This window comes from Spermophilus citellus, assembly GCF_964194105.1.
Source record: "Spermophilus citellus genome assembly, chromosome: 10".
NCBI lineage: Eukaryota > Metazoa > Chordata > Mammalia > Rodentia > Sciuridae > Spermophilus > Spermophilus citellus.
In genome coordinates, this window is record NC_138197.1 from 50,033,821 (window position 1) to 50,060,843 (window position 27,023).

General features: G+C 38.4%; 1 protein-coding gene across 2 annotated transcripts in view; it reads right to left on the reverse strand.

Annotated features, from left to right (window-relative positions):
• Positions 1-27,023, reverse strand: part of BCAT1 (branched chain amino acid transaminase 1) — a gene marked incomplete at its 5' end in the record, with an annotated part of 108,093 nt that overhangs the window by 41,879 nt on the left and 39,191 nt on the right. For both annotated transcript variants that reach the window (XM_081309853.1, XM_081309852.1), the window contains 3 exons: positions 3,607-3,726; positions 6,322-6,432; positions 16,392-16,592. In XM_081309853.1, the coding sequence (XP_081165979.1) occupies positions 3,607-3,726; positions 6,322-6,432; positions 16,392-16,592 (432 nt within the window). The remainder of the gene's footprint in view (positions 1-3,606; positions 3,727-6,321; positions 6,433-16,391; positions 16,593-27,023) is intronic.

Below are 27,023 nucleotides of genomic sequence, written 5' to 3' on the forward strand. Positions count from 1 at the left end.
AAGATTTTACAAGGTGATTTTTTTAAAAAATGCATCTGTGAAATGTGCATGTCCTTATGCTCCCTGTGGAGTGAACCACAAATAGAGTGACCTGTTTGGGACTGATGAATTTGATCTCTAGCCTTTCTTCAGTCACTTGAAAAATGGCAGGAGGATTTTAAAATGTGAACTCTAATAACAATTTCATACTGAAAGATTTCCCAGGAAATGTTGAACAGAGAAACAGCTCATGTGAGATGATTAAAAGGTTGCTCTGCATTATTCAAATTGTATTCTGTAGTCTGTGCATCCAAACGCAAACTGATCTGTAGCTGAGCTCAACCAGAAATTTATTTAGAGACAATCCAAATTCAGGACTATGAAGTTAAATGAATATGAAGAATCAAACAACTTTCACATCAGCCAAGATCAGCCTGTCTTTGAGAACACCTGTTTTGATAAGGGCAAATTTGTTGGTAGCTTGCAGACAGATCTGTAGTAACCAGCCTGCAGCCTGATTAAAGGTGCTGGGTGCTAACTACTGTGGGGCTGTCCCTAGACCTGACTCTACCCTTCTTATTGGCTACTTCTCAGCCCTGATATAATTTAGGTATAAATTATATAATTCAGTGATTTTCTCACTCTGTTCTCTTATTCCACCACCTTTCAAATGTAGAGTACCATGAAACAGGACAGAGATACAATGAAAAAAGTGGAAGATGAAAAAGGATTTTAGAGTCTGTGGCTGGAAGTATTTTCACTATTGAGACCACAATCCTATGAAGCCTATATGTGTACCCATGTGTGTGCATTCACACTGCTGAGCCTGCATTAGAGAAAATGGGTGGTTTAAAACAGCAAAACTTGCTTCTTTGGATGTGGGGTTGTGAGGCTTCTAGTACTAAAATAAACCTGAAAGTCATGATTTTAACTTCTTGTCTGATAAACTAAAATCATTCATGTACATATTCCTCATTTAAATATTTTTATTGTAGAGTCTCTGGGCATAGCTCAGTGGCAGAGGTGTTGCCCTCAGTCCACAGCACTACAAATACATAAATAAATGAATGTTACGATTTCAGATTTTACCTTAATTTAAAATTGGTACATAATCAGCAAGAGTTTGAAGCACTCTAACTTTTAATTTCTCACTTAAGTTTCTTTTTTTAAATTGAACAATTGTATTTGTTTTATAATAAAAACCTTGCTTTAATATTATAAGGTACACTGCAGGTCCGTCATGCTGCCAGTTACTTTTGGGACAACAAATATCCCATTCAATGACCCAGAAAGCAGGGAAAACAAGAACTTTCAGAGTGTGTAGAACTGGTATTTACAAGTTTTTCTTATTGAAATCTTCTCAGTCTACACAGGTATTGCCACAGCACTTGCTTTGATGCTCAAATGCCTCAGAAACATGTTCATTATGTGGGTCCTACAAAAGGTTCAATTGTTAGCATGCAAGCAAATAGTACTAAATAATATTACCTAAACTATGGCTGCCAAGTACTAGATCTTAATAATGAAATCAAATTACAAAACATTTCCTTGTAGAGCTATACAAAAGACAAGTTTTTAATAACCTACAAATAAACACTTCAGAAGATTTTAATTAAAATAATACTGAAGGTTTTTTTTCTTTTTCTTATTTTTTTTTTTTTTTTTTGCATGTGTGTGTGTGTCTTAGTGTGGATTGAACCCAGGGTCTTGCTGTGATAAGCAAGTTCTCTGCTACTGAGCCATATCCCCAGTCCCTGAAGTTCTTTTTAATATGAGAAATCTTTGGCAATGCAAATGATTTTATTCTCTAAACTTTTCATAAAACTTTCATGTACAATATGTCCAATAAACTATATGTATTTATATATTTGCATGCTACACAGATACTATAATTCATGTTGCTAATTTTGTGTTTTAACTTGTGCATTAAGGTTTAACATTGTGTTTGAACGGGAATTTAACAAATTTCCCCAAAAAATTATCACCCACTGGTGGCCTTATATTTTTTACTAATTCCTACTCACAGGTTGTATGTTAATAATAAGTTAAACATGTTTTCCAATAGTATACTCTTCTGCTTAATATAATCTTAAATATAAAAGGATTTAGTAATGGATTTAATTATTTTTCACGTTAAAAATTTCACAAAAACATTGGTATAAAAGGTACATACCTGTGAAGACAATTAAAAGTTAATTATAAAGAATGTAAAGATGTGAAGTGCCCTTTGCAAATACAATGAAATTTATAAGTTACCAACAGAGCATGTACATGGTAGCTACTGAATCTTACTGAGCATGAGAAGTGATAAGTAATACAGGACTCTCACATCATGGCCCATGAGTGTGAACTTAACACCCTCTTCTCAATGAAGGTCAGCTCTCAACTTATAAATATTTCCACCTTGCTGCTAGCTTGCAATCTTTAGAGTAAATAAAGCTTTAAGACCACCAGATACATATGCATGTGATGCCTTAACAAGATCTGAGATAGTGACACTCTTGAAAGTGGTTAAGAAGAATTGCAGAGTGTGTCAAATTACAAGTCTCCACAGATTTTGATTATTTATGTCTTGACTAGGACCCTTACGCGTCTATTGTGGAATACTGAGTATTCTATCAAAAAAGTGACTGCCACACCAGAGAATACAATTGGACACATCTGATCAACTAGGAGGCTCTCCTCTCCCCTCTCTATGGGTGCCTCTTTTTTGATGGTGCAGGGGATGGAACCCAGGGCCTTGCACATGCCAGGCAAGCACTCTACCACTGAGCTACATCCCTAGTCCCTATATCTCCTAATGAATCACACACACACACACACACACATGCTCATTGGAAGAAATCCAAATGCCTTTGGGACATAAGACCTAGTTAATCAGCTAAACTAAACATGAAAACAACATGAAAGAAAAACATGAAGACCAGCAGCAGAAAAGACTTTTTAGTCTTTTTGCCCTTTTGGGGGGAAATCACAAAACTGACAGAAGTGTGCCTACAATCACTCTGTGAAGACAGTGAGATGACAGAAGCCACCATAAACCCCATGGAACATGGAAGACTGTGACTTATCAAGTGATCTTAAGGCCACATTGTTCAATCCTGCCATTCCAGCTCCTTGCGAACTCTATTTTCAGCATTTTCTATTTGGAAGAGGACCTTCTATTCTGAGTCCTTACCAAGAAATCCAAAGACTTCAGGAAAATAAAAATAAACATTAGGAGCTCTCCCTCTCCAAATTTCTGAACCAGCACCGCTACACCACCTTAGAGCAATGCCGCCATGATGGCAGACATCACACTCAGGCACTAGGGAAATGATGATTGGTCTTGATGGGGGAGGGCAAACAACATTGCTCTTTTCTCATTCACTGGCTGATTTGTGTCTTGTCTATGGCTGTTTTAGTACTTCAATGAGAGTGGAGTAATTGTGACAGAAGCCACATGGCTCCCAGCGCCTGAACTGTTTACTGACCTTTCACAGAAAATGTCTGCTATCTCGTCTTGACCATCGGGAGAAAGGAGCCATTATAGGTGCTTTTTCAAGCTAAGGACTGAAGATTTCAAGCAAGAACAATCGATGCTAACTTGCCCACCCAAGTACTCCCAAACAGGAAGTCAACCTGTACCTCAGTTCCAATAAATGTGGGACGAATGTAGAGACTGGCAGAGGTGGAGTAGGGCACCCATTCTTGGTCCAACTGCACAAGCTGCTGAATACACTCCAGAAGCTCTTCCTTGTCAAACACCTGAAAGAATGAAAAACCCAATGAATGGCCTTCTCCCAACATGCCAAAGAGAAACAGTCCTCATGGGCACTCCGAAAGGTAGTATAGGAATATATTTTCAAGACTACTTGAATCTGTTTTTCAAGATTACTGTCCTAATTAGCTCTAAAGAAATGTCATTGTCTTTATTCTCAAAAACAAAATAACAAAGTAAAAAGTAATCATAACAAACCCAAACAAAAAAATATTTTTCTGTAATATTTTTCCCCAAAAAACGTGGTTGAATTAACTATTCATATAGGAAAGATAAGAAATTACATCCCACTGGGCCCAGTGGTGCAACCTATAATCCCAGTGGCTTGGGAGGCTGAGGCAGGAGGATGGCAAGTTCAAAGCCAGTCTCTGCAACGGCAAGGTCCTAAGCAAGTTTGTGAGATACCTCTGGGGATGTGGCTCAGTGCTTAAGGGCCTGTGGATTCAATCCCTGGCATGAAAAAAATAAAATATAAAAAGATTAGCTCTCTACCTTTTCCTTACCCTTAAATTCACTGTAATGGGATTTTATACTTAAGTGTGACAAAATATTAAGACTTTTATTTAAAAATAGAGAATATCTATGACCTTATGAAAAGTAACTATTTGGGCTGGGGTTGTGGCTTAGTGGTAGAGCACTTGCCTAGCACATGTGTAGCCCTGGGTTCAACCCTCAGCACCACATAAAAATAAGTGAATAAAATAAAACTATAAAAGAAAGAAAAGCAAATATTTTTAACTAAGAGATGAAAAGTAGCCAGGCTTGGTGGCACATGCCTATAGTACCAGTGACTCAGGAGGCTGAGGCAAGAGGATCCTAAGTTGGAGGACAGCAGTGAGGCCCTTAACAACTTAGTGAAACCTTGTCTCAAAATAAAAGATAAAAAAGAACCGGGGATGTGGTTCAGTGGTGAAGCACCCCAGGTTCAATTCCTGGTACAAAAAAAAAAAAAAAAGAGTGAAATAAATGTAAATACAAATCATTAAGGAAAAAAAATCAAGTAAATATACCTATTTAAAATTGTAAGGACCTTTGATCTTCAAAGGATTAAAAAAAAAACATAATTGATGAAATTGGTAACATTTCCAACAAAGGATTATAGTCAAATGGGTCCAGCTATCCTGAACATCAGAAAGAGACAGACGATCCAACAGGAAAAATGGGCAAAGGCAAAGAGCACTTATTTCCAAGGAGAAAGGGTTTTTCATATCCCAGATGGGTGACAGTTTGTAAAACAATTAAGGAGTTACTCCATTGCGGGGCAGAGAAACATGCTTTCCGAGAGATGATGGGTTACCCATGGTGGAAACCCATCAGAAATAAGATCATGACACTAGGATTTGCCTATTTAAACACTAATTTTGAACAACAATCACGGTGTAACAATGTTACAAAAACTGTGTTCCCATCACGGAGATGTGTCACCTGCTTAGATCTCCGATACTGCTCTCTAGAGATAAAATGTAGTGGATTTAGTGAAAAGAAAATCTGACTAGGAGCCAAAAAAACTGGATCTAATGTTTTTCCCTGTCCTGTTGTGTGACACTGGTCAAGTCACTCAAACTCTCTGGGCCTGAGTTTTCTTCTCTGTACAAAGGTGCTACCCTAAATTTTACTATAAAGGTCTTCTTGACAATGGCTTATTGTTATGATTGACAGATATGGAAAAGTGAAGCCACATAACACCATTGGCGGCAGAGAATGATACTACCCTTTTCTTCCCAGTGACCTAGCTGTAATGGGAAGAAGAGCAAAACTAGGATCTAGTTCAAGACTGTACTTTAAATTTATTGGTGCTACTATACTATGGCTTCCAAAGGAGGTAAGGAAAGCCAGGGTTATACAACCAAGCAGAGGTAGCAAAGGCCTGGTGCAAAAAGAGGGGCTACTTGGCTTTCACTGTCCTCAGACTTCCTCTGCACACAGCCTGGGCCCAGCTCTCCAGGTTAGACCTGCAGATGTGTCAAGGAGGGGGGCTTCTTTCAGTTCAGAAAAGCAACCTGGTCACGGAAGCCATCTGTCACCTCCTACTTTATGCGTACCTTAGGGTCTAAACTGAATGCATTTTAAAATAAACTCTGCTCCATGACAATATTTTGGCCAGGATACAAGGGCCATGAGAAACCATTTTTGATTTGATATTCTTGTTTTCTTTTCTCTAAAACAAAACTTGGAATAATATAATGAGTTACATCACTGCATATTTGCTGGTGTCTAAAGCAATTAGGTCAAACATCACCCAAATAACTGCTGCATTCTGTATTTTCCATTTTCAATACCATAATTTCATGTGGTCTTTAAATTTTATTTTAGCTTAAAACATGTTTTTCTTCCTTATCCTTTCATCTTTCATATATACATATTAATCCCCCACAGCCCTTCATAAAGAAGCAGAAATATTGTGACCTCGTCAAATGGTATTGCCTATGTCCTTATATTTTTACCTCAATGATTAATCATAAATAACTTCAACGTTCATATGATTTGTAATGAACATTCACATAATCATGCAGAAATGATTTTGCATGGTGATTAAACTCAAGTGACCCATGGAGTTAAAAAACACTTCTAAATTTACGTACCGGCAAAGTGGCTCTCATAGCAGACTTACACATTCTCTCCATGTTGAGTTCTGGCCGAAACAGTCGAATTTTATTATCTACTCCTCGAAATGCCTTTAAACCTTCAAATAACTGAGGATAAAAGAGAAATATATCTTATAAGGTTTCTGAATGAAAATCATTCCTGTGTTCAAAAGGTATCATTCTATCATTCACCACGTAAAGCTGTTGACATTGGCCTCTACTGGAGAGGATTACATCTAGGAAAGATAGGAGTCAACAGCATTGGGTACAATGACTGGGAAAAAAAGGAAGTCCTTTTATTAACAGAATAAGGTGGGAATTCGGATTGCTGTTGCCCTAGCAGGGGTTATATTACTAAATGGCACACAGTAGGCAGACAGTGTTGTCAATCACAGAACAAGATTAACTGTCTGGACCATGAAGATTGAGAGAAACCACAGGCTCTAAGCTACTCAGCCTTCTCAAATGTATCCACGTGTCCTTTCATCTAAACTGGTTCATTTGAAGTCCAGATTGTAAATCATCTATGTGACTAGAGCTGGTTCAGTTCCCCAAATCACAGAAACCAGGAAGCTCTGTTAGGTTAAGGCTTCCCCAGCTGGCCCAGTCCAACAACTAAGCAGAGATATGAGAGGATTTTGAAATATATACATACACTGATAAATACAGAGGAAAAAGACAGATCAATAATTTTAGAGGGAAATTTAACAGAAGCGCTCTATGTAATCATTAGAACAAACAGATAAAAACTCAATAAAGATATGGAAGATCTGAACAAGGAAAACAAACTCACCTAATCCTAATGTACATCAGGACCCTACAGGTACCACCTGCAGAAAACATGTTTGTTTCACATGTTTTTCAAACACAAGATAGGCCAGAAATCAATGCCAAAACTATAACCAGAAAATACCCACACTTTAAAAAACAAGGTACCTGTTACTAGAAAGAAAAAAAAAAAAATCAATGGAAAATGAAAAGTAGGGCCTTTAGAGATGTGTAGTCCAAACTCTGAATAAGAAAAAAAGGCAACTCAATTTAAAAGCATGACTTTTGACACTGCTTTTAAGTACAACCTATTATTAATTTCTAAAATATAATAGGACTAAAGCTTCAGTTAAAAGGTAAGTTTCCAGACTAGACTCAGCAGATAAGTTCTGAAACAAACAAAAAAAAAGGCTTATCATGCAAATCCTTTCTAAAATAAAGCCTGATGAGGTCATGTTACTGAATATAAAAGAAACGAGACTTTAAGGCAAGAAGCTTTACTAAGGACAGAGATAACTTCCTGAGTTTCCCTTTACTTCACAATTTTTAAATTGTACACACCTAAAAAGGCTATAATCAAAAGACAAAGAAGATAACAAGTACCCGCCAAGAATTTAGAGAAAGGAAACTCTTGTACATTGTTGATAGGAATGTAAATTATGTAGCCATTGTGGAAAATACTAGAGATATTCCTCAAAAAAACAAATATAGAACTACCTACGGTCTAGCCATTCCACTAGGGGGTATTAATCCAGAGGAATTCAAATAAACACGTTAAAGAAGTATCTGCATTCCCATGTTCATCGCAGCACTATTTAAAATACCATAACACAGAACCAACCTAAGTGTCCACCAACAGATGAATGAACAAAGAAAACGTGATTTGTAGGCAAAATGGAAGACTACTGGGCTTTACGGGGAAGGGAATTCTGCCATTTTGTCAATGTGGATGAATCTGGAGGACATTATGCTAAGCAAAACAAGCCAAACACAGAAAGACTCTGTTATCTCATTTATGTGAAATCTAGAAAAGGCAAACTCATAAATGTGAATATTAGAACTATGGAACTGTGGTTACCACATGAGGGGGGATTGGCAGATATTGGGCAAAGGATGAAAATTTCAGTTAGGAGGCATATGTTTTGAGATTTGCTGCACAGCATGTAGCTACAGTTAATAAAAAATAATATATTGTATATTTCAAATTTGTTGATGGTAATTTTCAAGTATTTGCACCATAAAACAGATAAACATGTGAAGTGATGGGGATATGTTAATTAACTCAATTTAATCATTCTATAATGTATACATATTAAAATATCACTTTGAAAATTTTTTTAGTATTCTAAAAGTTGAATACACTTAATGAGATGGTTTCAAATACATGTAAATATTATGATCATCTTATTTGAATAATGTAGATACAAAATATACAAAAAAAATAGTACAACATGACTATGTGGGTTTATCCCAGGAATAGAGGTTAATTTAACATAATAAAATTACTTAATGTGATTCATTATATTATTAGCTTATATACAAAAAAACTATATGACTATCATTAAATGTAGTAAAATGAATCTAATAAAATTGAATAGTCATTTACGATTTTCAAGTTTCCTGAATGAGAAAATAAATGAGAACTTTGTGACAAAGTATATCTATAATGAACTTCCAGCAAACACTATAAACGGTAAAATGCTAGAGCTTTCCTTTCAAATTTAGTAAACCCACAACTGCCTGCTGCAACCACTTTAATAGAATATTGTACAACCAGTAAAATAAGGCAAGAAGAAGGAAATTTTAAAAGTTTTGAGGAGGATGAAATAAAACTGCCATTGGAGTATGACACATAGAAGACATGGTTAAATATAAAGAAAATCCAGAAAAGGTGACAGATAACCTTTAGCAAATATTTGTTGAAACAAGATGGCCAGTTGTCAAATTGTATTCCAATATAGTGGCAGCAGTTTAAAAAAAATAAAAACACAATTTACAATAGAAATAAAAAGTTGGGAATATTAGGACAGGGAGAAAAATCTAACAAAAGAAGTATAAGAACCCTAAGGGAAATATCAAGTTAATGACAACTTAATTGTATGTGGAAAGTAATCTCATGCTCGTGGGTTGAAGGCCTCAATAGTCAATCTTCCCCAGTTGATCATCTATGTATTCATAACCATCTGAATAGAAGTCATGTAGATATATGCAATTTTCTTTTGACAAGATGAATGACAAAAATAGAGTGATTTGATAAACTGAATCTAAAAGTTACATGGAAAAGACCAAGTTACATGGAAAAGACCAAGAATGCCCAAGGCACTCTTTGAAGAACAAAAGAGAAGAGCAGAATTCAAGGTCCATTACTAAGATTAAGAGATTAAGACAGTGAGTTGGACAAGTACACCGATGAAGGAAGATAACAGATCCAGACAGAGTGATCCAGAAACAGACCCACCCATACATGTCAGAGGGCAAAGAACACTCTTTTTAAGTGGTGCTGTTCGGAATGCTGAGTATCCACAGGCGGAAATAAACAGATCCCTTCTTCATACAAAAATCCAAGTCAAGGTTAATCTTAATAAATGATAAAATCAATATTTGACAAAATTAATCAAAATCAATATTTCATAAACAATAAAATAGATACTATAGGATCAGCTGGGTGTAGTGGCAGGTGCCTACAGTCCCAGCTACTTGAAATGCTGAGACAGAGGACCAATGGATCTCAGGAGTTGGAGACCAGTCCAGGTCACCAAGATAGACCTCAACTCAAAACACACACACACACACACACACACACACACACACACACACACACACAATGTCTTCAAAATCTAGGAGTAGAAAATAAAGTCTTTATACAAGGCACAAAAAAAATACCAAAGATAAAGCAAAGATTGACAGAGTCAACTATTTTTTATTTTAAATATATTTGGTAAAAAAAAAAAAAATAGAGGAAAAAGTGTAGAAGAAAATTTATTTATGTATTTAAAATACATAATGAAGGACCCATATTCCAAATGTATAAAGCAATTCTATAAATCAAAACTAATGACAGCACAATAGAAAAGTGAGAAAAAGACTTGACAAGCAGGTACTTCAATGGGATACTCAGTTGACACAAAAAGCATATAGAAAAGTATCCAGCCTCCTGCAGAGTAATGCACCAGAAGATACCATTACATTCCACTGGCAAAATAAATAAAATAAAATAAATAAATAAATAAATAAATAAATAAATAACAATAATAATAAAATAAACCAACCACACCAAGACTTGATAAGGTTGCAGAACAACAGAAATTCTTATTCATGGCTGGTGGTTATGTTTATTTTTCTCTTTTTTAAGGGGGAGAGGTGTTTCCCAGGAATTGAACTCAGGGGCACTTGACCACTGAGACACATCCCAGCCCCATTTTGTATTTTATTTAGTGACAGAGTCTCACTGAGTTGCTTAGCGCCTTGCTTTTGCTGAGCGTCTCGCTTTTGCTAAGGTTGGCTTTGAACTCTTAATCCTCCTACCTCAGCCTCCTGAGCTGCTGGGATTACAGGGGTACATCACCATACCCGGCTTACTCTTCTCTTAAAAATCAAGTTATATCCTATGGTCAGCTACACCATTCTTAAGTATATAGCTCTCAAAATTTTTGATCCCAACCCTTAAAAACATATGACACCCTCAAAGAGCTTTTATTTATGTAATCATTCTATCAGTATTTACCATGTTAGAAATATTCATGGGGTTCAGAAAGGAAGAAGTATTTCTAATAACCTTTACCACATAATTGCAATATTCTTTGATACCACTTCAAAGCTTGACAAGTGGAGGTTTCTAAGAGCTAGTTGCTCTGTGGTATATGAAGCCATAACAATGAAGTTTTCATACTCTGTTAATTTATTAAATCCATCATTCAATCAAGGTTCAACTAGAGAAGGGGAACCCGTAGGAGGCACAGTTAATATTAACAGATTTATTATGAGAAACTGACCAATGCAATTATGGGGACTGGCTAAGCAAGGCCAGAGTCTAGATCAGGCAGGTAGGCAGTGAAGGTCTATGGCAGACTGGACCTCTCCAGTCTGGAGCTGCAGCTTATCTGCACTTGGCAATCCAAAGGAGATAGACCAAAAAGTGAGTGTGATGGCCGCTGCTGTTGAGTCTCTCCTCAGGGAAGTCCCCAGGTCAGGCTCACCCACAACAATCTCTCTTTTGCTTACCATTAAATCAACTGATTAGAGACTTTAACCACATGTGTAAAACCCCTTTCCAGCTCCTCCTAGAGTAGTGTTTGCCTGAATAACTGGGAGAAGGTGTGCTCCTGTAGCACTGTGACCACTGCCTCCCTTCTGCCCTGCAAGGTTCTCTCAAGAAAAGAATCTTGGAGTCCACTCTCACCAGAAAAGACTAAAACCAGAAGTCTGGGGAAAAGTTCAGATTAATCATACTGACATATCGACATGCCATCCTACACTATCTGGTCCTGGGAATACATCTTTATCCATGTACAAATTTGAAATGTCATGCAATGATCATTTGGGAAAACTGGCTCACTGAGCTATGCGTATCTACCAAAGACTAACACCTCTTCATACTTCCTATATCACCCCTACCATCAGAAAGCTCTTTAAGCCATGAAAATGGTTAAGTTCAAAGAAAATTCCAAATTTCTAGTTTTCATTTGAGTAAGAATTTCATCATTGCTGAGACATTCTTTCCATTGCTTTGCTTAAAGTGACACGTTCACTCATTTACGAGAAAACGTCTGACAAACGCCCAAATCTGAGTAATCATACTTTGTTCTTTCAAGAAAAATGGTGTTAGATGAAAAAAGCAACCAGACTTACTCAGAAGCTCAAGAGAATTACACAATCGCTTTTCCTGGAGACACATAGTACTTTAGGATACAGAAGTACCTTACATAAAGTTGCTATTTATCACACATTCCCCAAAAACATTCTGCAGTAAAACTGGCATTCTTTTTATAATTGTGATGGGTAGACCAACTAGCAGATGTTGGACAAGGAAGCTTTCCTTAGTGCAAATGCTAATACAATGAAAAACAAAAGTAATGCCTAACTATTACAAAAAGAGTTTTATTCTTAGTTATCTCTGAAAGGGTTTCAGGAGAACCTAGGGAGTCTGGACCATATTTTGAGAACTGCAACTTAGAGAAACTCTCCCAAGTGTACCAGCATTTCACACATAATAATGTTGCAGAAGGAAACAACAAAGCCCATCACCAAGGCTGCATATTTTCGCATAACATAAAACTACTACTGCCGAGACATGTGAATGCAGTACTTACCACCCTTAGATCCAGGTAACCAGGGCCTCTACCCTGAGCCTACCATGCTCCAGTTATGACCTTCTCCCTGGAGCAAGTGGTCAGAAGTGCCAAAAGGACATGCTCACCTGGACCTCAAGCCTCCCTTCTACTCCAGGCTCCAAGAGTTCCCCGAAACTCTGCCCAAATAGCCCTGATCATATCTTTAGGAATTAAATAGGCTCCTCAAAACCAGATGGCACCACTGTTGTGCCCATGCCTAAGTCCTAGGAATGGCCACAGGTCACTGCAGGTGGGTGGTGAGGGTATGTATGTATGCATGCTGTGGCACTTGCAATATAGGATGGAGCCAGGATGGGAAGACATGGACAGGACAGATAATGGGCTTCCTGTGCATATTTATGTCCCATGCCCCACATATGTTAGGGCTGGATCTGATTGGATAGATCGTATAACACTGAACTCAAATAATAAGGTGCATGCAGACGCACCCAGAATGTTATTCCACTTACAGAAATTTCAAAAAGAAGCAAAACTATTATAGTATTAGAGATCCACACACTCCATACAAAAAAGCAAAGAAAGGTTAGCACAAAAGCAAGGGTAATGTGCTAAAAGAAAGAGACAAGGTCTATAATCAGCATGGGACATAGAGGGCTTCTGTAATCTCAAGTGTTCTGTTTCATAGGTAATGAACTATTATAAGCATTCATTTTTTAGTATTCATTAAATACATACTACATAGTACATATATGTCTTATCCTTTTGTTTTATTTTGTTTTGTTTTTTTTTACAATTATGCTTTGTTTCACTAAATATATATTTAAACCTGGAAATGTAGTGTCTGATATCAACTTTTCATTTCCTTTTATGTTCCCTATTCACAATTCACATCTCTTTCCACTATTTAAAGTCGTCACATGTTTATCTACTTAAATTCCTGGTAAGAAAATCCAGGGACCCTATACTTTTTATGCTTCCTGAATTCCTATGACACTGACATAATATCTAACCTGTGACACCTTAACAGTCTGATCTGTCACTCAAAGGGAAAGCCAAATGCATATCAATGTCTCCCCCATTCCTCACTTGCTGAGAGCCACAGCCAAGTCTGGATGGCGCCAGAAGGAGTGGTTAAGAGGTGATGCCAGGGAGCCATTAAGATGATGATAATTAAGTTATAATTGCTGTGACTGGATGATGCTGGATTGGGACAGGCTGTGTATTGAGTTGTATATGGACCCCTGCTGTCCGGCAATAGGGTGGCTGGGGGGGTGGGGAATAGGGCCAAGAATAGGGTGGTTCCTGCTGCTTCGGGCGCCAGCCACTTTGGAGTTCCCTTTGAGTTCTCGGGGTTCAGAGAGAGAGAGAGAGAGAGAGAGAGAGAGAGAGAGAGAGGAGCACGGTGGAAAGAGGGGAGAGTTCCCGGGGAGTGGGGAGTGTGTGGGGAGTGTGCGTGGAGTGCTGGTGGAGTTCAGGCAATAAAGCTTCCTGTTTGACAAGTGCTTTGTGGCAGCTCAGTGATTTGTGCCCAGCCAGACTGCGGCACTCACTCTACATATCACAGTCTGTATGTTCCAAAAATAGCCAAACAATATTTCCATATGCTCTTTCAGATCTTTGACATTCCTCATCAAGAGGTGGGGCATTTGTTCCCTTCTTTTGAACTCCAGCAGTCCTCTGTGACTATCCTGACTAATAGAATACTGCAGAAATAATGCTATGTGCTTCTGAGGCTAGAATGTAGAAAACAGTGGAGCTCTCAACTAGCCTCAGTCTTAATACACACAGCTCTGGACTCTGAGGCCACCATCTAAGATACCTGACTACCCTGAAGCCACCAAGCAAGAAATGACATAGAGAAAGAGTGATACTGAAAGCGCCCCAGCTTTTCAGTCCCCACGTGGGTGCCAGGTCATGTGACTTAAGAAGCCTTTGAGCTGACACCAACCCATCCACTGACAGCAACCACGTAAGAGACCCCCTAAAATAAACTACTTAATCATACTACACAACCCCCAGAAACATGGAAGATAATTAATAAGTCATTCATTTTGTAATACAAAGTCGATAACTATACATTACACAATCCAGCTCTTAAAGAAAACCTTTTTAATTTTTTTTATAAGTAGAACCCTAATAATCCAAAGACTTTGGTTTTTACAAGAAAGGATAACAATATTTTGAGTCCTTGTTTTATTTTGTTTGCAACGCTGGAGATGAAATCCAGTGCCTCACACAGGTTAGGTAAGCACTCTTATCACTGAGCTACAGCCCTAGCCTTGAGATTTTTTTTTTTTTTAACTATCAACTCACAGGACTCCAAATTGGAAAAACTAATCAAGCTAGCATTTCAACTCATCTAAGTAGATTTCCAAAGAGCTTTCAAAAACCAATGACCACCAAAATCTTTCCAAAATGGTATAATCCCTTCTAATTTACTTCCTATAGGCCAGTCTCAAAAATGGGGTTCCTAAAGCAATAGAATTAAGGTGACCTCAACACTTGTTAGCAATCAGAAACTTGGAGGTGGGACCGTGCCAAGTTTGAGGAGCAGTGTTCTAGTTTGACCATACTACCAAATACCTTCTTTTCAATTAAAAGCAATTTCAGTTGTTCTTCATTACATGCTCTGACATGGCAAGGGCTTGGCATGAATTACAGAAGAATTCACCAAGTTGATACAGCTAAAAGAGAGAGCTGGGAATGGAACTTAAGAATCCTAAATTTTACATTTTGTGGATATATATGGATAGTGAATATGTTCCCAAAATTATTTGATTTTCTAATTCTGAACAAGTTAATGAAAATAAACCTCCTAGTCTTTTGAGTGCATACACTTAGGATCATGAGTAAGCTACAAGAGTAATAGGATTGAATCCTGGCTCCATCTTCACTACATAATAGTGGGCGAGAAACAACTTCTTCTCAGTCAGCTTCTATGGTAGATGATGCTCCCGCATCAGGGGTTACCATAGCTAACAGCTGGGTGCTCAGGGTGCACTAGGCATGGTGTTACATGCATGAATTAATTATCTTATTTTATACTTAGAAGAACACTGTGAGGTAGATATCAACACTATCTTAATTTTATAGATAAAAATATGAAAGGCACAAATGATTAAAATTTCCCAAGTTAAAGAACTCCCAAGGAAGCAACTAAAACAGATTTTGGGCCCAGAAAGTCTGACTCCAGAACCTGAATGTTTAACCATATGCTGCTTAAGATAATTAGAGGAGATGAATGATGGATATAAGGTACATAGTACAGGACACAATGAAGGAACTCAATGTACAAAATAGTTATCATTACAGCTATTAGTATTTCACTATTATTATCTTTTACTCTCTTAATAGGTAGACCATTATCTATTTTCAGCACCCTCAATATTTTGGGAAAGATGTCCAACACATTAAAAGGGAATAAAATGAAATGTAGAGTCAACAGAATTGCAAGTATCTAGTTAACTGTGTCTCCTCAGGAGGACTAGTGAAAAAATTCATTAAATTCTTATGCCTATGATTACTCCAACTCATCAACTCATGCTTAAAGGAGAACATTTAATTACATGTCCCTTAATGTACATAACTATATGTTGCTGCTAGTCATAAAAGCATGCAATTAGCACTAAAATCTAATTATAATAATGTACTTAATAACCCCTTCTCAATCATTCCAAGATCAGAAAAGACAAGTGATTTAATAAAAGATCAAGAGTATGGGATTTTTGTTCACTAATTTTCCAACCAACTATCCTTTCTATTTGTTCTAAGTGGTTTTTTTTTTTTTAATTGACATCATAGAAAGTTCAAGATTATCTGAAAAAAAAAATCTTCTTAGGACTTATCCTCAATTCAATTGTCTATGGGAAAAAATTTAGTGACATTTATGACTCCCTCTAGTATATATGATAAAGCCTAAAATACCCAAAAGCTATTTTAGCAGGGGAGCTACTTGACTTCCATAGTGAAGTATAAGCACATCACCATCATCAATTCCCATATACTTACTTCTACTGCATAATGCAAAGTCGATGATCCAGGATGCAGTGACAGGTTTTGAAAAGGCTTGATGTGAGGTTTCTCCCATCCAAACTCAGAGGACCACTCCACTGTCAACATGTGATCCGTAAACACAGTTCCAAAAACCAGAGTATTGGGATCTGGTTTTTCCTTCAAGATGGTGGCTGGTGTGATTATTAGATCTTTAGCCTGGGGGATAAAAATCAGCAACATTAAAGTTAAGTATCTGAATATCTACCAGCTAGGTGATACTGAGGGTATAGAGCAAAATCACTTGAATTTTAATTATGAACAACTAAAACACAGAAATTTAACACTATGTGAGCCAAACAGACCCCACTTGTGTTCAGAATTCAGTTGATTGTTCAGAAACTCTGCAATGTACACTGCCTAGTAGAATATCAGAACAAAAAAACTTCAGTAATACTTTATACAGGGACAAAAATAGCAGATGAGGTAAAATATTGCAAAAAGGAGAAGACATCTCTTCATTACTCCCACCACAGTTGAGCATTTGGGAAAGAAGAAAGGGGTATCTTCCATAATACAAATGACAATGGTCACAATGACTTGTTAAATGAAATGGTCATTAATAACGGAAACTCTTCTTGACAATGGCTATGCTCTAACTCCCCCAAAGAATTTTTGGCATAAACCCTCAAAATCCTCTGGATGCTCAACAGAAGAAATTAGCAGAGTGAAGCAAATGTTTTTCACTTTGAAAACAGACAAGAAGAGAATGAACACTAGGATGTAAATCCTCTGTTATGTGTTAAGGAAACAGTGAACAAAAGGCCTATTCAAAAACACATAAAAGTAGTAGGAAACAACTTCGCACAGCACAGTATTTCACTAACTTTCGACAAAGCCAGTTTGCTCATTTCAGATGACCAAATACGCAAGTGTACAAATGACCACCAATAACTTTATAATAGTTGTGGGAAAAAAAGGCGGAAAAGGCTTTTTGACAGCAGAAAAAAACAGGAACAGGTTCAACCTGTTCATAGGTTGTAAGTAATGTTGAATACCACTTAAAAAAAAATTCCCCCCCTTTTTTCCTTTTAGAAAAAGTAGCTGCACCTACAAGTTCATGCCACTCTGCCTGGTTTGCACAGTTTTTGTTTTTGACATATTGGGTATAAAACTGAGGGGCTCATGCATGCTAGGCAAGGACTCTATCACTGAGTAACACACCCAGTGCTTTTACTTCTTTTAAGACCATAAAAATATTTCCTCCCAAATCAAATACAGAACTTAGAGATGGGTCAGGAGGAAGTGGTGTAGCTCAGTGGTACAATAGGTGCTTCGCATGCCCAGGGCCCTGGGCTTACTCCCCAGCGTTAAATAAATCAAACCAAGACAAAAAAAAATACAAACCGTCATTCTACATTATCACCTCTTATTTTTTTTTTTAAGAGAGAGAGAGAGAGGAGAGAGAGAGAGAGAGAATTTTTAATATTTTTAGTTCTCGGCGGACACAACATCTTTGTTAGTATGTGGCACTGAGGATCAAACCCGGGCCGCACGCATGCCAGGTGAGCGCGCTACCGCTTGAGCCACATCCCCAGCCCACCTCTTATTATTTTTAATTGATCTTATTATTCCAGATCAATTCACTGCCTTACAGCTACCTTAGTCTTAGATTATAAATGACAATCAGCTTTATTTTCAGAAAAATATTCAGGCTGAAAACTGTTTTTGTTTTTAACTGTCCTTAGACACAAATTTATTAAGAACCATCTCTGTCATCCCAGAAACATGGGAGAAAAGACTGAGAAGAGCAGGGTGGGGTAAGTGTCCCAGGGAAAACAGTCTCTGATGTCTCTTCCAGGTATGGGTAGAGAGGAGGCTTGGTCCCAGGTGGCTCCACACTGCCCCAACCAGTTTGCACTGCTTCTCCAGTAGCTGTGTGAGTCCACACCTGAGCGGTGCCCACACCATGACATCAGGATCCACACAGCTCAGGGGCCTCTGGCTGTCCATTGGTTTTGTCTTTGTCTCAGTTCTCCATTTTCATTGGAGCCACTTTCTGAATCCAGCACATTTCTGTCCTCCTTTCATGGGAGCCACTTTATTTTTGAATGCAGACCTGACTTTCAGGCCAGGCAGCAGGAACATGGCATGCAGCAACATAGCTGTTGAATATAGATGGCAATTCTCGTAGTCCCCCCTTTCATCCCTTGCTATTGCCATGTATGGGTTGTGGGGTTGCCCTATAGAGAGAAGTTTTTCCCTATATAGAGGAGTTTTCTTCTGGCCACATACCCTGGGAGGACTTGCTGCTGTGTTCCACCCACCGATGATCGTCCAGGAGCTGCTGTGGGGCACACAGGGACATGCTGGGGAGCTATGCTGGGAGTGGGGGTCCTTGCATGCAGGCTGGCTCTTTTGCCTCCCTTTAGCCCTGACTGCTTGGCCTCCTCAGGCAACGGATGCTCCCAGGGCTATAAGGGAAAGGGCCAAAGGGCAAGCTCACTGGCACTCCTCTTTGGATGAAGAGAGAGGTTAGCAGGGGCATGGGCAAGGCCCAGCCTCTGGATGCCCAGGCTTTAACTGGATCATGCAGCCTGCTGCCTGGATTATCAGGTGCTGGAGTATCAGGTACACAGCCATTCCCTCATGAAATTTTCTATGTGTCAGAGATGCCCCAGGTATTGTTTGGGTCACAACCCATGTTAAACGTGATTGTCATTATTATGAAGTCTGGGTGGTTTGGGGAGTATGCACTAGAACGATCAGTGAATGCTCCTTACCCTGATTCAGCCATGGGTGCCCCATGATTTGATCTACCATAGGCCTCTGTGTAGAGTCCACAGTCAGTATTTAATAGTTGAGGTTTCACACTTCAACAGAAACCTAAGGGAATGTAGTATCTTGCATGCAGGATCAGCTCTGCCAGCTGCCAAGCAGTCATCCCTCTTAAATGAGTGGCACCCTATGACTATAAAACACAGAATGACACCCAGGCACCAGATGTTCACTGCAAGGGTGCTCATATTTTTCCCTCTGGAAGATTTATGGGGCAGAGTATGAGACAATGCCCCAGAACCTGTCCAGCTTCTGCCCAACCATGAACCTGCTACTCAGGCTGAAGTCAATGAGTTTGATGTTTCCTCTGGCTCTCACTGGGATGTTCTCCAGCTTCAAGTCTCCATGAGCCATGTCTTTCTTCTGGTAGTAGCACATGGTACATGTGATCTACCTGAACCTTCTCTGGGTAGATATTTTCAATGTGTCAATAATTTGAAACAGCTGGATCACATTTGAGTGTTCTAGTCCCCATTGTATCCTATTTGAATATGATTGGGGAGGTGCTGCTATATATTTGGCAGGACTTTTTACAGTCACCTCTGTCCTGGTGAGGAGATAGCAGGCTAATTTCACCTGGGCAAAGCCACTCTGACCAATGTTGCTCAGGACCCATTAATAGTCCGTGAAGATGGACCAGCTTAAGCTGGTCCCCTTGCCACACTTCACTACTCTGACTACTCTCACTGCACATCTTAACTACTACAGATGTTAGTTAAAAATACCAAAAAAAAAAAAAAAAAAATAGACAAAAAAGAAAAACAAAACAAAAAACCCAAATCAAAAAATCAATATCAAAAAACCAAAACTAGAATCCCCAAACCACCAAACGCGCTAACTATCCTTGAGTTTCACAGGCTACCACCAAGATTTCCTTGTACTAATGAGCAAAGAATCCAGGCACAGCCAGGGCCTTCTCTAGCTGGTGTTTGAAATTCCCTCACATGGCTTCTTGAGAGGTCAGAGCAAGAAATGGCTCAAGTCATGTGCGGGCATAGCTCACTTTTTGGCCTCCAGGACCAAAGAATAAGAAAGGACTCCAGAAGCTTCTGTGGGTTACTTGTTTTGAAACTGAAATCTTTTCAAGTCTGAAAATTTGCAATGACTTTTGTCTTTTAAAGACCTCATCGTATCTCCACTCAAGGTTTTGATTCCTTTTTCTTTCAACTTGGAATAACTGGTATCAAAGGGATGAAGGCAGCTCACTCCTGTAGTTACAGGATAACAAAAGGCTCTGTTCCCTTTAGAGCTCGGTATTAACATCTATGGGGTAGAGAAGGAGGTGGTGGCCTTTTTCACCATTTTCTCACAAGGTCCTCAGCAGATTTCTCCTAAAAGACCTTCACAGGATTGCTGGTCAAAGACACAGGGAGGGACTCCAGGTATGATACAAGTCTCTCATCTGCAGACCCCATTTTCAGTTCATGGCTGAATTCTGAGGTGAAAATATGTAGACTATGTTCAAGATTTCCTGTCTTAGAAGCATGGACTTAGAAGCATGGACTGCATCGCCATTTCTTTTTGATGATAAAGTCCTTTTCTCACCATGGTGCCTTTTTTATCGTGGTTTGAATTCATGTTTTCTATCATCTTTATAAAAAGTTGTGGGACTTCGTTCTCTGCCAGGAGCTTCGCAATGTTTTCCACCACCTCGAGGTGCCGATGAGCAATCTTCCCCCCCCCCACCCCCATGAGCAATCTTTACTTGCAAACGCAGCCCGGGGGCTGGGAAGGAGTCGCCATTTGTTGTTCACTGGAATTCTCGGGCTGGCAAATTTGTCCAACGGGTCAACCATGAAAGTGGGGACGTTTCTCTGCAGGCTCCTCTGGCCTGAGGGTGGCGGGCACCTTCCTGCGCTGCATCCTGCGCTCCGGCAGCTGTGGAGGTACAGGGGACCCCACCGCCCTGCAGCGGTGGGCAGGGCCAGTCTATCTTGCCTGCCAGCTCCGAGGGGCCCAGAAGGCAATCACTCAGCAAGACCGGGAGTTCAGGGGTGCAGGTGGTGGGTTCGCCTTCCCAGTTCCACCGCCCACGCCGTCAGCCCTGCCCAACTGCCACAGCTCCAGGTGGGGCCAACGGTCTGAGCTCGCCCGCCGTCCGCCCACTGGACATGGAAAACTATTCTAAGAGGACTAGAAAGCTCTCATTACAATGAAGCACGCGCATTAGGACATACTACTGCAATGTTCAGGCTAACCTAGTAAAGCCACCTTGTCACATGTCACCATAAAGTGCCACATTTGGATAGGATACCAACTTTTTCTTATCACTATTTAATCGAAATAAATAAATTAACTTACAATCCCTTACTAAGTACAATACATTTATTTAAAGGGATATAGTTCAGCTAAATTATTTTGATTAGCTTTGGAGCTCATTTCTCTCCTGATCTTCTAGACTAAGTAGGAGTTTGGGCAAACCCCTATGCTGTAGACTAAATGCAGCCAGCTGACCTGTTTCTCAATTTAACATTTTACTGGAACACAATCATACCTTTCTTTTACTTTCAATAGTGGCATGATCCACTAGTTCTGACAGAAAGCTTTTTACTTGCTAAATTGCTAAATGGCCATCAAGCTTACAGTACTTATTAGTGGGACCTATTAAAAAAGTTTATTGACCCGGTGCAGTGGCATATGCCTGTAATCCCAGTGACTCAGGAGGCTGAGACAGGAGGATTGCAAGTTCAAAACCAACCTCAGCAATTTAGTACAGCCCTAAGCAACTTAGTGAAACCCTGTCTCAAAATAAAAAATAAAAAGAGCTGGAGGGCTGGGGATTTAGCTCAGTTGGTAGAGTGCTTGCCTTGCATGCATAAGTCCTCTGGGTTCAATCCCCAGCACCACATACATACACACAAAAACTGGCAAATCTTACTGTATGTTAATTTTTTCTCAATAAAATTGGCACAAAAAATTGTTTTTTTAAAAAAAGAGCTGGAAATATAGGTCATTGGCAAAGCATTCAAGGGTTAAATTCACAGTGTCCTCCCCCCACCCCCCCCAAAAAAAAACCAGAAAAATTTGTTAAAAAGATTGTCAGGGGCTGGGAATGTAACTTAGCAGTAGAGGCATGCTTAGCATGGATGAAGCCCTGAGTTTAATTTCAGCACGCGCATATGAATGCATATACACACACTCACACAGATACACACACTCACATATCAAAAAAAAAAAGTTTGTCACCCCTGTTCTAGACTGTTCTGACAAAAATTCTGACTGGAGCATTTGAATATATTTGAATACTTACAATTACATCTCCATCCCTAGCACCATGCCTGGCACAGAACAGTGTAGTTTTCCTATATTCTGATGATGTTTGGTGGATTCCAGATATGTCGCCTCATCAATGTAGACACATTTATAGAAGCCGGTCAAGATTCAGAGTCAGGACAATTCTAAGACAAACATTTTTATGATATGAATAGCTTCACAGTGCTCTTGCACAATGAAGTAAGTACCTGGAATGTTATTCGGTTAGCTGTTTTTAGTGAATGGGGAGAAATCCTGTACTAAGAAAAATCTGGAATCATATAAATATTGGAAGATAAACTTAATGCAAATTTTCTTCTCTTAGGACAACTAGTAAATGTTTCTCTTTAAAGAAGGAAGTAATAAGACACACAGGAAAAAAATGGTTGTGAACTGGAGAGAAGAGTATGAACTGAAAGGGTGAACTCTTTTTACTTGCTAAATTCCAGATACACGTTAAATATGACAAAGGCAACAGCTCTTGCATCCCTCCAACAGAATTAAAAATATGCATAGTTTTTTAAGGGTAACATAAAAGTTCACCATGCTGTTACAATTACTGTCATTATTATACCCCAAACATGAAGCCTAGTACACATGATCTTTATAAACTTTTTTGCATTCCTAAGATCTATAATTCTCTTCCTGCCATGAAATGGTAATGGTAGCTATGACAATGACAATCTACATAAGAATATTTTTAAAACAAAACCAAGTTTTTGTTTCATACCAAATAAATGTAGGGTAACTTCCCCACCTTGCTTGCTCTTCTAAATTTCTCCCTTATTAAACATTGGCTGCACCAGCACTACACAGTGCTACACAGGTTGTATCAATAGTGCACAAATCTCAAACTTCCCTGCTTGGGCAAGTTCTCTGTCAGCCATGAACAGGCACAAACTGTGATTAGTAATTACTATTCATTCAAACTAACATTTTTTTTAACCTACTATGTACCTGTACTGCTATAGATCTTAAGGAACATCAGGTTCTTGTTCTCCTAGTGAGGAGAAATTAAAAAAAAATAAACAGATAACAACTAATTGTCAAGAGGTGATTACTGCTATAAAAAAAAATCAAAGCAACTGAAGAAAATAGAGTGGGAGGGCTGGGGATATAGCTCAGTTGGTAGAGTGTTTGCCTTGCATGCACAAAGCCCTGGGTTCAATCCTCAGCACCACCACAAAAGAAAGAAAGAAAATAGAGTAGGAAAGAGAATGCTTGTCTTAGAAGTTTTATTGAGGGCCTCACTCATGAGATGAAGTTGTATCTGAGCAGAAACTTGGATGGAGAAAGAAGATGTGCCATGTAGAAATCTAGGGACAAAGTAATTTAGGCAATCAAAGCCAAGGACAAGGTTCCTGAGGTAGGAACTAACATGGAATGTTTAAGAAATAGCAAAAACCCCAGTGTTATGGTATGGATCTGCAATGTCCTCCCCACCCAAAGCTCATGTGTTAAAAGCATGGTCCCCAAAGCAGCAAGGATTTATCTTCACTTTGGCCCCTTCTTCTCTTTCTCTGTCTGCTTCTTGCTGCCACTTGCTGAGCACCTTTGCTCACCATCCTCTCCCTCCATGCTGTTTCTACATTGGAGCCAGCTGACCAGGAAGAGAATTCTCTGAAACCTTAAACCCAAATAAATCTTTCCTCCTCTAAATTGTTCTTGTCAGGTATTTTGGTCGCAGCAACAAAGACTGACTAACATACCCAGTGTGGCAGGAATGTAGAAAATGTGGATAAATAAAATGGTAGGAGACAGGTCACAGAAGTCTTGTAGCTACTGGAGCCAGAGAAGGGATGGGCAAGGGCTGGGCTGATATAGCCATTTAGTCCATTCTACTGGCTATCCTGATAGACATTCCAGTTTTCTTCGAGCGTTGACTCTGTTCACCATGACTCTGGTCTACCATGTTTAAAATTTCTTACTGATTTTGAGGTATGAAGAAGCAAACCAGGAAGGGGAAAGGCAGTTCACAGGAGGTGAATCTGAGTAATGTTGAGCTTTATTCTGTGAGTTGCTACACTTCCCTCCTCAGCATCAGTGATTTTCCAATCCGTCTTTCAAATTGATAAGATCTTCAAGCAAGGTAATGTGGCTACAAAGTTAGAATCACCTGTGTAGCTTAAAAAATGAATAAAATATGTTCTGTCCCCCACCCCTCTGAGGTTCTGATTCAGTTATGAAATGGGAATGATGAGACTTTTTAAAAGCTTCCACAGCTAAATCCAATGTGCATCCAATATTGAGATGATCATGGTCCACTATATGTAATTTTGTTTTCTGAGTCCTTTCCTTGAAATACCTCTAGGGCTGGGTTGTAGGTCAGTGGTAGAGCACTTGTCTGGCATATGGCTCTAAATTCAATCCCTAACACCACAAAAAATGAACAAAATACCTCTAGAAGCACACATAAAGACCCACTGGTTCAAGGAGATGAAGTGAATAGCAAAGCAGAGATATAGAATAAGGTTTGTTATATGCAGATTAATGTTCATCTAATTATAAATTGCTCATAATAGTTAAAATTCTGAAGATGGAATATAAATGATTGAATTTCCAGATATTTATTCTACTTCAGTAGACCATAACACTCTTTTTAAAATTATTATTATTTGTTCTAGTTAGTTACAACACCCTTTTTTAAGATGTGATTTCTCAATGATATGAATAATAATGTTCTAACTTTGATTTGTACATAGGGATACAAAGTTTTTCAAAGTAATACATAATTGGGTGACTTTAGAATTTCATGAAGAACTCTAATTTCCTTTGTGAAAATTTCTACAAGTCTGGAAATCAAAAATAATAATTTTTAACCTGACCTCAAAGAAATTACCTAAATATACTAAAACAACTAGGTGATATAGCTGAATGAGTTCAAAAGTAAATTAGCAGAGCATAGTGGTCCACATCTATAATTCCCACTATTTGGGAGGCTGAGGCAATAGGATTCCAAGTTGGAGGCCAACCTGGACAACATAAGGAGACCCTGTCTCAAAATTAAAAAAAAAAAAAAAAAAGGCAGTGGGGATACAGTGCAATAGCATAGTGCCCTTGGGGTCAATCCCATATCATTAATAAAATAAAAACAAATAAACAAACAATATTAACTGAAGGTATGTGACTAGTTTTGAGTAGATACTAAATTAGGCTCTAAGGGGAAAAAATAATTTTATAAACAATTTTTATCAGTGTTTTCAAAAAGCCCTTTTCTTTTTTCTACATTTCCCTAACTGATTGATGGGTTTTAAAATAACAGAGTTTATAAAGTGATGCTCCACATTGTCTGATAACTTCAAATCAGGATTTTTCATGCCTTATGTTTACAGAAGAATCTGGAATGCTACAATGACTGATTGTGAAATGACAAGACATACTGACAAAAGCAGGGCATATTAAAATTTTCCTGATTCAATATTTGTGGTAGATAGCAATTTGCTCTGAAGTGGGGAAGCCCATAGCAGGGAAGTACAACTTGCTGGAAAGCACCTGGGGACTCTCTTAACCAGAATTCAGCCAACATCCTTTGCTTACACATTTGTACTTTCCTGCATTGCCCACAACACTTAAAACTGTCAAAGACCAAGCCTGTATTACAGATGGACTGGAAATTTATTCTACAATAGGTTCTATGTACTTTTCTTACTCCATTCAGAAAGCCTTGAAGCTATCTATCTTCATTGTCTGTAGAGATACTCTCCTAAAACCTAATGAGAAGGTCTAAAGAAGAAAATTACAGATTTGGAGTGTTTCATTCTGTGGAGATATGTGAGTCAGATGGAATTGGAAGAAATGGAAAGCTGACCTCTTTCAAATAAAGAGGACCCTGAACTTCACAGGAAGATTCCCTAGGATATGTAATAAAACATCTCATTGCTGAATTCCATTAAAAGACTGCATTCTCACTTTAAAATGACCTCATTTTAACAGGGAAGAGAAAAACAATATGAAATCTACTTGAGAGGACAGAGAGGCAAGAAAATATTATGAATAAGATAAGATTAATAAAGAGGTAGAAAATTGTCAATAGCAAAGATTGGGGCTGGGAGTATAGTTCAGAGATAGAAAACCATACTGAGCATGTACAAGGCCCTAACTTAATCCCTGGCACACACAAAAAAAGGCCAAGATGATCCTGTAAAATCCTTCATGTTTCTTCCCCAAATTATCAAAATAACTTTACATTTGCCCCATCACATATATGCTATGAATTCATCCATTGAAAGTCATGTTTTAATATATAAATACATGAGTGTCAATAAATATTTCTTCTTTAACTAAACTCTTATATGTAGAAATCTAAATAAACAAATAGATCACTTATATTATAATTAGTTATTTACTTTGTAAAGAATGCTTCTTTGTATGAAAGTATGAAGGTCTTCCAGGTATTACTTACTTACCACCTTCCTTTGAGGAATTTACTTACTGAATTCATATAAAACAAGCCTTAAAGATTATCAAGAGAGAGTTGTTTTACCTCATTTTTTTAAGGACCCATGTAAATCCTCAAATGTATCAGTGCTTAGTCTCTATAGTGTAGTAAAGTAAATCTGT